The sequence below is a fragment of the Carcharhinus amblyrhynchos genome, chromosome 1 (assembly GCF_965287045.1).
Source record: "Carcharhinus amblyrhynchos chromosome 1, sCarAmb.v2.hapA, whole genome shotgun sequence".
In the NCBI taxonomy this organism is placed as follows: domain Eukaryota; kingdom Metazoa; phylum Chordata; class Chondrichthyes; order Carcharhiniformes; family Carcharhinidae; genus Carcharhinus; species Carcharhinus amblyrhynchos.
In genome coordinates, this window is record NC_137324.1 from 80,050,528 (window position 1) to 80,063,535 (window position 13,008).

The following is a 13,008-nucleotide window of genomic DNA, read 5'->3' on the forward strand; positions in this document are numbered from 1 at the left end:
TTAATCCAGACAAATGCGAGGTGATGCATTTTGGAGGATCAAGGGGAATCCCAAGGCTGCATATGCATATATTAGGAGCAAGGAAGAGAAAAAGTAGACCCACTAAAGGACAATGGTTGGAAATTGTGCATGGAGCCACAGTAAGTGAGTGAAATCCTTTAGTGAGTAGTTTGTATTGGTATTTACCAACGAGAAGGACGTGATGGATGTTGAGTCAGTGATAGGTGTGTGAACATTCTAGAGAATATTAAGATATCAAAGGATATCGAGTATCATAAATTGCAGTCCCTGGGGCTGTATGGGGTCTATACCAGGTTACTGCAGGAGGCAAGGAGAGAAATAACTGGGGCCTTAACAGATATCTTCACAGCCTCTCTTACCACAGGCAAGGCTCCAGAGGACTGAAGAATAGACAATATTATTCCCTTGATTAAGAAAGGAAGCAGGAATAATCCAGCAAATTACAGGCCAGTGAGCCTGACATCAGTGGTGGGGAAGCTTTTGGAGAAGATACTGAGGGACAGGATATATGCAAATTTGGAGGAAAATGGACTAGTTAGTGACAGGCAGCATGGCTTTGTATGGGGGAGGTCATATCTCACCAACTTGCTTGAGTTTTTTTGAAGAGGTGATAAAGAAAATTGAGGGAAGGTCTGTGCATGTAGTTTAGATGAACTTTAGGGCATTTGACATGGCAGACTGGAACAAAAACTATATTAAATCATATGGGATTTGGGATGGGCTGGCTAGATGGATACAGAACTGGCTTGGCTATAGAGAGTAGCAGTGGAAAGGTGTTTTTTCAGAATGGAGATCTGTAGCTAGTGGCGTTCCACAAGGATCAATGCTGGGTCCTCTCTTTGAAGTAAATACAAATGATCTGGAGGAAAATTTGAGTGATCTGATTAAGTTTGCAGATGACACAAAGATTGGAGTTGCTGATTAGTATGAGGAATTGTCAGAGGATACAATGGTGAATAGATAGATTGGAGACTTGGGCACAGAAATGGCAGATGGAATTTAATCCAGACAAACCTGAGGTGATGCATTTTGGATAATCAAATTTAGATGTGAAACTGTAAATGGCAGAGCCCTTAGGACCAGAAACAATTTTATCTTTTAAAAAGCAGTTGGACAGTTACATGGGTAAAATGGGTACAAAGGGATAGGGGCCAAATGCAGGCAATTGGGACTAGCTTAGGGGCTTAAAAAAAGGGGCTGCGTGGACAAGCTGGGCCGAAGAGCCTGTTTCCATGCTGTAAACCTCTGACTCTTTAAACTAATTAGGGAGGGCTTTAAACTAATGGGGTGGGGGGGGGTGGAGGGTAGGGTGCAGGGGTGGGAGAAATTACAATATCTAAAGTAAAAGAGAGGGTAAGGGCACGGGAAAATGTTGAGGATGTCCCAATAATAAAGGGACTTGGGTGCATGAGAAAGGTTAGTAGCGTTCCTTCAAATAAGGTCCAGATAAAGGCTGGTATAAAGACACTTTACCTGAATGCACGAAGCATTCAGAACAAAGTGAATGAGCTGGTGGCGCAGATCAGCACAAATGGATGTGATCTGGTGGCCATTATAGAAACGTGGTTGCAGGGTGACAGGGACTGGGAGCTGAATGTCCAGGGGTATCAAGTGTTTAGGAAGGATAGAAGGTTAGGGTGCACGGAGTTGGGGGTAAGGTGTTAGCGTGGATAGAGGATTGGTTGCCTAACAGGAGGCAGAGAGTTGGTATCAATGGGCGCTATTCTGATTAGCGGTTGTTGACTAGTGGAGTGCTGCAGGGATCGGTGCTGGGGCCTCAGCTATTTACCATTTATATAGATGACCTGGAGGAGGGAGTTGAGTGTAGGAATGGCAATTAATTATGGGGGATTTTAATCTTCATATTGATTGGTTGACCCAAGTCAGACGTGGTGGGCTTGAGGAAGAGTTCTTGGAATGCTGTCGGGATAGTTTCCTTGAACAGTGTGTGACGGAACCTACGAGGGAGCAAGCTATCTTAGATCTGGTGTTGTGTAATGAGGCAGGAAGAATTAGGGATCTTATTGTGAGGGATCCTCTTGGGACGAGCGACCATAGTATGGTTGAGTTTTTGATGCAGATGGAGGATGAGAAAGTAGGGTCCCGAACCTGTATCCTGTTTGAACAGAGGGCAGTATGATAGGATGAGAGGAATTGGCAAATGTAGATTGGGGACGCAGATTGGTTAGTAGGACGGATGAGGAACAGTGGAGGATCTTTAAGGAAATCTTTTTTGGTGCTCAGCAGAAATATATTCTGACGGTAAAGAAGGAATGTAGGAGAAGGGATAACCAGCCATGGTTATCAAAGGAAATAAAGGAGAGTATTAAATTAAAAGCTGATGCATTCAGAGTGGCTAAAAGTAGTGGCCGATTAGAAGATTGGGAAAGGTTTAAAAATCGACAAAGAATGACTAAGAAGTTGATAAAGAAAGGAAGGATAGACTATGAAGCTAAACTAGCACTAAGTATAAAAGAGGACAGTAAGAGTTTTTACAAATATATAAAGAAGAGGAGGCTGGCTAGAGTGAATGTTGGACCCTTAGAGGATGAAAGGGGGGATTTAGTGGTGGGAGACAAGGAAATGGCTGAGGCCTTAAATAAGTTTTTTGCCTCGGTCTTCACAGAGGAGGACGCGAATAGTTTGCTGGATATTGAAGATAGAAGGATGGTAGGAGTTCAGGACCTGAATACGATTACTGTCACTAGAGAGGTAGTGCTTGATAGACTAACGGGACTGATAGTGGACAAGTCCCCAGGACCGGATGGAATGCATCCCAGGGCTCTGAAGGAAATGGCAGAGGTGATAGTGGATGCCTTAGTGATTATTTACCAAAATTCACTGGATTCCGGGGAGGTGCCAGAAGATTGGAAAACGGCTAATGTTATGCCGCTGTTTAAAAAAGGTAGCAGACAAAAGGCAGGGAATTATAGGCTGGTTAGTTTAATGTCTGTAGTTGGAAAAATGCTTGAATCCGTCATCAAAGAAGAAATAGCGAGGCACCTAGAAAGGAATGGTTTGATAGAGCAGACGCAGCATGGATTCCTTAAGGGGAAGTCGTGTTTGACGAATTAATTGGATTTCTGTGAAGATGTGACTAGTGCGGTAGACAGGGGAACCGATGGATGTGGTGTTTCTAGATTTTCGAAAGGCCTTTGATAAGGTGCCTCGTAAAAGGTTGCTACAGAAGGTTAGGATGCATGGAGTTGGGGGTAAGGTGCTGGCGTGGATAGAGGATTGGTTGCCTAATAGGAGACAGAATTGGTATCAATGGGTGCTATTCTGATTGGCGGTTGGTGACTAGTAGAGTGCTGCAGGGATCGGTGCTGGGGCCTCAGCTATTTACCATTTATATAGACGATCTGGAGGAGGGGGCTGAGTGTAGGGTGACGAAATTTGCTGATGACACGAAGATGAGTGGAAAAGCAAATTGCGCGGAGGGTGTGGAAAGTCTGCAGGGGGACCTGGATAGGCTGAGTGAGGACCTGGCAGATGGAGTATAATGTTAGCAAGTGTGAGGTTATCCACTTTGGCAGAAATAATAGTAGGAGGGATTACTATTTAAAGGGCGAAAAGCTGCAGCATGCTACGGTGCAGGGGGACCTGGGGGTCCTTGTGCATGAGTCGCAAAAACCCAGTCTGCAGGTGATCAAGAAGGCGAATTGTATGCTGGCCTTTATAGTGAGGGGGATAGAATATAAAAGCAAGGAGGTCTTGCTGCAACTCCACAGGGTACTGGTGAGGCTGCAGCTGGGGTACTGTGTGCAGTTTTGGTTGCTGCACTTGCGCAAGGATATTTTGGCTTTGGAGGGAGTGCAGAGGAGGTTCACTAGGCTGATACCGGAGATGAGGGGGTTGGACTATGAAGAGAGACTAAATAGACTGGGTCTGTACTCTTTGGAGTTTAGAAGGATGAGGGGGGATCTTATAGAGACGTATAAGATAATGAAGGGGATGGATAGGGTAGAGGTAGAGAGATTCTTCCAGCTTAGAAAGGATAGCAGGTTTAGAGGGTACAGCCTCAAGATAAGGGCGGGGGGGGATGCAGTTTAGATCGAAGTTGAGGAACTTCTTCGCTCAAAGGGTGGTGAATCTCTGGAATTCTGTGCCCGTTGAAATGGTGGGGGCTACCTCGCTAAATATATTTAAGTTACGGGTAGATAGGTTTTTGACAGACAAGGGAATTAAGGGTTATGGGGAGAAAGCAGGAAAGTGGAACTGATCCACTTCAGATCAGCCATGATCTTACTGAATGGCGGGGCAGGCTTGAAGGGCTAGATGGCCTACTCCTGTTCTTATTTCGTATGTTCTTATGACTCTAATCTCAATTAACATACAGAGCAATCTGGGTGTGCAGGTCCACAGTTCTCTAAAAATGGCAACACAGGTGGCCAAGGTGACTAAAGAAGACCTTTGGCATGCTTGCCTTGATGAGATGATACAAGAGTTGGGAAATCATGTTGCAGCTATACAAAACCTTAGGCTGCATTTTGAGTTTGCTTGCAATTCTGGTCACCACACTATCAGAAGGATGTGCAAACTTTAGAGAGGATGCAAAGAACGTTCAACAGGATGTTGCCTGGTCTCGGGCATTGGCTATGAGGAGAGGTTGAATAAACTAGGATTGTTTTCACTGGAAAGACAGAGGCTGAGGGGAGACCTGGATGGAGGTCTACAAAACTGAGAGGCATAGACAGGATGGCTAGCCAGAGGCTTTGTCCAAGGTCAATAAGGGGGCACAGGCTCAAGGTGAGAGGAGGAAAGTTTTTAAGGTTGATGTGCGGGGAAGTTTTTCACGCAGAGAGTGGTGGGTGCCTAGAAAACACTACCAGAGGACTGGTGGAAGCAGGCACATTAGCAACATTTAAGAGGCATCTGGATGGGCACGTAAATAGGGAGGGAGTAGAGGGATATTGACTGAGTAAGGGCAGAAATTTTTTTTTAGTTAGAGCACTATGATCGCCACAGGCTTGGAGGACCGAAGGGCCTGTTTCTGTGCTGTACACTTCTTCAAAGAACAAAGAAGGCACAAGGGGGTTAGGATAGGTTGTAAAGTAAGAGCTTAGTATTATCATAAAGTTTGTAAGTCAGAAGATGGTGTGGAATTTGAGAAAGAGTCTTGGTACAATAACATTATCCTCAATAGATACAGTTCCACAGCTGGCCACAGCTTTGATAATGACCAACACTATCTTCTCCATGGAGTTTAAGGCATGTAAGCACAATACTTCTCTCCCTATTCATCTGACCCTCTCTGTAAAGGAGAGGGCAATATCTGTGAGTGCCTTGCAATATGGATGATGTTACTGTCATGGCTTAAGATCTGACTCTTAAAGCTGTGTGATGTGTGTGAGGCTTGCAGCAGTGCTGTGAGTATGCCAAAGCATATTAATAATTTTGAGCCTTGATTGATAGGGATTGTTGGTAGGTGAGTGATGGAGATTTGGTACAGTGTAGCAAATGGCATTTGAAGGTGCATTCACTGACCTTGACCACTTGCATGAGATCACTAAATTTCTTTTGCCACTGCATCCAGCCTTGAGGACTGCTGTTGTGGCATGGAACTTGGCGGCTATCTACTTCTACAGTCTTCTCACCGGTGTCTGCAGAGCTTCCTGGCGTCCCAGAACATAGAGACAAGTTTTCCTTTCTTCCACTTCCCCCATCAAGACCACCAGTGCAGAATTTAAAAAAAACCTTGGAGCCTGATCTCTTCTTGTCAGCCATTTCTTTGTTGCAGGTGGAATACTATCCTGTCTGTACCAAGAGTAACTAGGTAACATCATGACTGTCCAAACTGGCCAATTTCTGAAGGTAATAGCTGCCAAACTGAACTTGCAGCAGATGGTGAGGGAAAAACCTATTTGACTTCACCCTTGTGGATCTATTTGTTACAAATGTAACTGTCCACGGCAGTATTAATAGGGGTGACCGCTGCTCAATCAACTGCGAGATGGAGCCCCATCTTTGTAAAGAAGATGCCCTCACTTGTGTCATCTGGCACTACCGCCATGTTAAATGGGATAGATTTGGCAGCTCCACATTTGGCATCCATGAGGTCCTATATCATCTGTAACAAGAGGGATCAGTCTACCAGTCACAGATGCATCTAACATGACAGCATAGATAGGAGTGAGTTGCAAAGAAAAAGTCCCATGTTGGCACTACTAAACCCTCAATTGTGTTGTGTGGCACCACCACAATATTGAATGGAATAGATTCAGAACAGATCCAGCAGATCAAAACTAGATATTCATGAGGCACTGTGGGCCATCAGCAGCAGCAGAATTGTATTTGACCACAATCTGTAAACTCTTAGCCTAGCATATCCTTCACTTTACTGTTGCATTCAGCCAAAAGATCAATCCTGGTTCCAGGAAAAGTGCAAGAGCGTCACCAGGCTTACCTCAAAATGAGGTGTAAACCTAGTGAAGCTGCAAATAGAACTGCTTAGATACGAAACCGTGGAAACAACAGAACTAAGTGACCCCACAATTACTGGATCAGATCAAAGCTCTGTGGTCCTGCCACCAATCACTAATATATTAAGCAATTGACAGGAGAAGGCTCCACAGGTACCCCATCCCCACTGATGGCTGAGTGGCCTCCTCCTGCTCCTATTTCTTATGATCTTTTAACAATCTACTGTGACAGGAGGACATGGTTAGGTAAGTTGTAGATGGAATTAATATAGAGAAGTGTGACAGAATTTTGACAGAAGGCATGTTCTTAATTAATGTTTAAAAAGTGTATACTGACCTGGGGGTTCATATGCATAATCTTTTAAGGTGGCAAGATATACTGCAGGAGTCATTGGCAAAGCATATGAAATCTTGGACTTCATAAATAAAGGTATTGGATGGAATCTAGTGGAATGACTGGGAGCAAGAAACATGACGGGATTAAGTATATGGGAGGCAAATTTTTGTTTCCTGATGGTGGAATGAAAGTTGGGAAACGTCTTGTAGATAAATGGAGCATGTTTCCTGAGGACAAGTGGTAGGAACCTATTCCAATGCATTAGATTGTTGTGCATACTTATTAAAGCAAATAGTCGCTAGATTAAATTGTACTTTTGTGATTTAAGTTGACAACAAATGAGAACCACTTGCCTTCTGATTCATGACTAATTAAAGATGGCATGTAGTAGAAAAGATAGTATCCCTGGGGGTTTTAGTGAGTAGGAGCTGCTTTTCTTGTGAAGAGAGCTGTTTTGGATCAGACACCAGTAGGAAACAATCCTTTAGGAAGAATCTGAGGACTTTGAGTGAGTACAGACGTGATTTGCCAGAATGACTCCAGGGATGGGGGGATTCTAATTACAAAGATTGGTTTTAATGTTTTTTGGTCAGATAAGATAAACTGAATGGGAAGTATACGGTCTACTTGCTCCTGCCCTTGCTGTTTCACCACATTGAATCAAGCATGTTGACCATTTAGCAGACAACCAACAAGAATTCTGGCAGTTGGCATTGTGACGGGGGACATCACACCCAATTGATGTGCAGCAGGAAAAGGATTAAACCTGGAATTCTGAACAGGCCACCAATTAAAGACCCTTTCTGTCTCTCACTTTTATGGCAGTCTATAAAAACTGAACAAATTAAAGTTTACTAACTGCTAAACAGTGCCACTTTCAGCAGCAGAATCTGGTGCTGTATTTGCCTCTGGTCTCCTTTGCAGGCTTTTTCATCTACTCTTATGCTGCCTCCTCATACCTGCCGTAAGTCACTTCCAATAAGTTTCCTGTGTGACTAGCAAAAAATAGGGTGGGTAGTGAAGAATTGCAGTCAATTAGCCTTTTATCAAGCTCAATAGCTTGTTAGTTTTATTTTAAAAGAATGGGCATGCCTCCAATTTTAGCACCTGCTCGCCCTATGTATTATCAAAGAATGGCAGGATGTCACCAAGCTGTAATTCTGTCTACTTTGTGGCCTGCCAGGAATTTAGACACTGTTTTTCCATTTGATCGAATTGGTCATTTTTCTATTTTCTATTCGGCATCACTAGCTTTTAAATCATAGAAAGTTGAAAATAATACCGGAACTTGGAATCTGACAAATCACACTATCTGTTCATTTTGTTAACTGTGCATCTGCTATATTGCATTTGTGCTGTGTATAATCTGATGAAAGGCTTCTTCTTGCTGACTCCACATATCTCCTAAGGGATGTCATATACTTAATGGTTTGACATGACAGCTATTCAATAAGAAAACGTACTATGTCCCCCATCAGTTCTGCAGCCCATTCTGACTACATCTATAAGACGGGGCTTTATTTGTTTTTAAATCTTGCTCTTGTTTCTGGGTATGTAGTCAGTCCATTATTAATTAATGTTGGGATTTACACATTGATCAGAACTTTTTGCTCATTATCAATGAATCCCAATCAAGTGAAATTGTTATCTTTTGTTATTTCAACAATTTGGGCAACTTTCTATAAACTACTTGTGTATGGTTGGGGGGGGATTTACTTGCTAAATTCCTGAAATTTTTTTCTGCTTCATTTGAAGAACACATATTTGCATAATCCATATAAACTGAATAAAATAGATTTAAATGGGATTTAGAGAACTAGATGGAAATTAATTGGTGTGAAAGGAAAATTATTGAATAATTACGAAATAAAATGATCATATTCTTCATGTTCTGATGGGGATGTATGAGAAGTACAAAATGTTGGTGATTCACAAGAGAATCTCCCTGCATTAAGATAAATTGGTACGTTGATTTATACTGATGGTTCACCCTTGTAGATATTGATATTGACTTAATTGTCAGTAGTCCCTGACTTGGTCTACTTTTTCCTAGCAAAATTAGAACAAGAGAAATTCCATAATCAAATTGAGTAACTGGGCAGTTTTTGTATGATTTTAGATAATGAAGCAAAAATTTCTAGCTGCACTTGTCTAAATGTTGCTTAATTATTATAGTCAATATTTGGGTATGCTTGTGTGATGGTGTAATCTTTTCTTTCCCCTTTTTCAGTGGCCCCAACCGTGGACACTACATAACTATTGTGAAAAGCCACGGCTTCTGGCTTTTGTTTGATGACGATATTGTTGAGGTTAGTCTTGTACATATTTATGCTTTAAAATAAAATAACTTTAAACAAAGACATGGGTAGATTTTCATCTACCTATCACATGCCAGTGCAGAGTGGAAAATCAGGTGGTCAGGACTGCACACCCAAAATGGATCCAACCTGATTTGTTTTCTTCCCCCTCCCTTTTACATAGGTGGTAAGTCTGCCAGGGGACCTAATTAAGAGCATGCAGTCTCCCTGCTCATTCTGTTTTTTGATTTACCCCTGTGATACATGGGAAAATTTACCCCAACGACTATAGGTAATCATAATTGGACAGTCAGCCATCCCAGTGCTTGTAGCAATTTTGGGAGCTACAAGAAGACTTGTGGACCAGGATGGGGTGAGAAGGCTGAGTTTGCATACCTGCTATCTTGTTGCCTTTCACAGTTGACTAATTCTGAGCTGTTATGCTATTGGCCTATTTGCGAAATCCAGCTCACTTTCTGGACATTTTACGAAATGTGGGTGTCATTGGCCTAATTGCCCCTAAGGAGACATTTTAAGAGTCAATCACATTGGCAAAGGCCAAATCAGGTAGATAGCAGATTTCCTTCCTAAAGGACAACAGTGAACTGGTTGGTTTTTGTAACAATTGACAATGGTTTCATTTAGACTTTTCTTTGTTACTGAATTCAGATTCCACCACCTGCCATGGTGGGATTTGAACTGGGCCATCAGAGTGTTAGCCTAGGTTCCTGGATTAGCAATCCTACAATAATACTACTGCACCACTACCTCCCCATGCAATAACAATAATAAGAACAACTTGCACTTATGTAGTGCCTTTTAAATTAGAAAATAAGTATTGCTGAAAGAAGAGACTTGTTGAAGTTTTCCATCATGCACTTCTCAGGAGAATTTACAAGAATACCAAATTGTAAAGCGAACAAAAAATTATACTACGAGGGAAGAGAGTGCTGATTGGTTGGTAAATGGACTCTGGTTGAGGCATTGCTGTGGAGAAGTCACCAGCTGACTAATAACTGACAATTTAAAATCAAACCAGGCAATTTGACTCTGGCCAAAGTATTCTTTTGGAGAACCAATCAAAGAATAGCTGTCACCTGTTTTTTTTTAGTTGAAAAAGGCACAATGTTTGTACATGATCTTTCTGTCGGCAAAGGGCAGGGCCCATTGTATTAACACATGCAGTTTCTAACAAATGTAATTGAGCCACAATGTGAGCTGATTGATCATCTTAAATTGGTTGTCAATGTAAATATAGCATGCTCAGGGTTGCTCAGAAAATATTGTTCGAATGTGGAATCGTTCTAATGTTGAACACTGTTTTGAGTTTTGCAAGCATGGTTAAGAGTAAGTGAAACCAGGCGTCAACAGTGAAGGAAGCACATGGCAACCTGGGCACCCCACCCAATTCTCCAACCACCATCTGCTTTTACCTGTGATAGAGACTGTAGATCGCACATTGGACTCCCTTGGACATCATCTTAGTGGGACATCAAGTCATTTTCAACTCCAAGAGCAAGACAGCAAGCATGGCTACTTGGGCAAAGTACTGACCTTGCCCAACCAACCCATGCTTGCAAAACTCAAAACAGTGTCCAACATTTAGATGTGATTCTGCAATTGGAGAGGGTGTCAAGGGTTGCAGGAACTTTGAGATAAGGAAGGCGAGGCCATTGAAGTATTTAAACCCTAGACTTTAGATGGGAGACATTTAGGGAACCCATGTAGATTAGCAAGGGCAGGAGTGATGGATGAACTCAGAAAGAAGTATAGTAAGTGGTTTTTGGAGAGAATATGGGTTGGAAAGTCATCTTGGATTGAATATGATAAAGTTGTGAATGGCTGGGTTCAACCTAAGTTAGTGGCTGGAGTCTGGAATTGGTAACCAAGCCTGAATTTGTGACAAGATTTAAAATGGTGGCTTTGGTTTTTCTCATTGTTCAGTTGGAAGAATGAGAAACACCTCTAATTCTGGATGTCCGATAAGGAATCCTACAGCACAGTGGAGAATGAGAGCTCAGCATCTTATTTGATGCTTGAACTCATTAATAATTGTCTCTGTACTATAGGATCTCCTGAGCTTTCACCACGAACATGAGGCTTGCATGATGTTTAGTTTTACACCCATTCAATATGGTACATTTTTTGAAATTTTAATTCTATTTCTCATCTTACCAGTTGCTAAGCGTCCAAATTTATCTCAAATGCACCTCTCTCCTCCGAATATATTGGTTTCTATCAAATTTGATATCTAAAAACTTCAATATTCTATTTTATAATATTTTGAGCCAGTATTTATTCACTTGAATGTGATGGGAGCTAGGACTATTCCTGGGGAAGTGAGAGCTCTTAGCACTGCTACCTATCTTTTAACTATCTTCTTCCTCAGAGCTTTCAAGTGTCAGCTTGGCTCACTGGTAGCTTGTTCACCACCTGGGTCGGAAGGTTGCGGATTCAGGATCCATTACTGCATATAATCTAGGCTAACATTGCAGTGCAGTACTGAAGGAGTGCTGCATTATCGAGGTTGTAATCACTAAGGTGAGATGTAAAAGATCCCTTGGCTCCTGTTTGAAAAAGAATAGGCGTATCCTCCAAGCATTCTGGCCAAAATGTATCCCTCAACCAACATCACAAAAACGGAATAACTGGCCATTTTTCGGACTTGCAGTGCACAAATTGACTGCCACATTTGCCTAAAGTCATTAGTTTTACTTCAAAATAAATTCATTAATTTTGAACACTCATATAGCACTCATATGTAGGGTGTCATCCGAGTGTTCAAAATTAATGAATTTACTTTTCCCTGCCTTCTCTTGTCTCCTTCCCATCTCCTTGCTTTGAGGGTGTTGATTACATTGCTGAAGTGCGTTTTCCTCAGGTACCTTGCACTATCATGTCTCAGAGTCTTCATATTCATTATGGAGGCTATGTGATCACAAGCAGAGGGGTGGACAAAACTGAGCATTCAGCCAAACCTAAATGTGCAACCAAATGCTCTTGAACCAGGGTTTCTGAGTATGATCAGAACCATTTGCCAATAGGTGCATTGTAAATGACCTAACTGTTCTCGGTCCTTTGGCTCAGATCAAGTGTAGTTTTGGCATCCTGTGCTTGGTTGAAGTCCATGAGGTTACACTGAGGCTTCATTTGAAACAATTTTTTAAAGCGGCACCTCGACGTTTTGGCTAAGATGCAAATGAGATCAAGCCTTGGAGAAGGTTCAATGCCTGCTCCAATCACCAGCTTGGATCATGTAGATCGAGCCCAAGGCAGGAAGTGGTGAGCCTGTCTTATCAGCTTGGATCTGGAATGTCTCACTTGTTGAAACTTTGAATTGGATTTTGATTGGATTGATTTGGATATAAACAAAAATTGTATAACCTGGCAGGGGAGAGTCAATATAAAAGCAAAATACTGTGGATGCTGGAATCTGAAACAGAAAATGCTGGAAAATCAGCGGGTCTCACAGTATCTGTGGGGAGAGAATAGCACCAACAGTTTGAGTTTAAACCTTCCCAGCTCTGACGAAGGCTTATCTAGACTTGAAATGTTGGCTCTATTCTCTCCCCACAGATGCTGTCAGACCTGCTGACGTTATTCAGCATTTCCTCTTTTTGTGTGAGGGGAGAGTCAATGATTAGGTTGATCCCTCAGGCTGGGGTAGAGCAAAGGATCAGGGTAGCCGATTGAGGTTAAACTGGGGCATTGCTTGATGCAAATTTTCAAAGCCATCTTGGCCTTTTGGCGAAGATGACTGTTGGATCAAGCTCAAGATGGGGTGTAATGCCTTTTGTCAGCTTGGATCTTGTTTGTCACTCCCATGAAGACCATGAATTGGATTCAATTTGAATTTGTTTTTCGGTTGGAATAAAAATTTTTAAAAACTGTATAACAAATGGTTTCTGGGTTAAGACACTGATCCTTATTA

The 13,008-nt window shown here is 42.1% G+C and overlaps 1 protein-coding gene across 2 annotated transcripts in view; it reads left to right on the forward strand.

The window, feature by feature from the left end:
• Window positions 1-13,008, forward strand: part of usp46 (ubiquitin specific peptidase 46) — a 71,481-nt gene that overhangs the window by 41,314 nt on the left and 17,159 nt on the right. For both annotated transcript variants that reach the window (XM_080187647.1, XM_080187656.1), the window contains one exon: window positions 9,011-9,089. In XM_080187647.1, coding sequence (XP_080043773.1) covers window positions 9,011-9,089 — 79 coding nt within the window. The remainder of the gene's footprint in view (window positions 1-9,010; window positions 9,090-13,008) is intronic.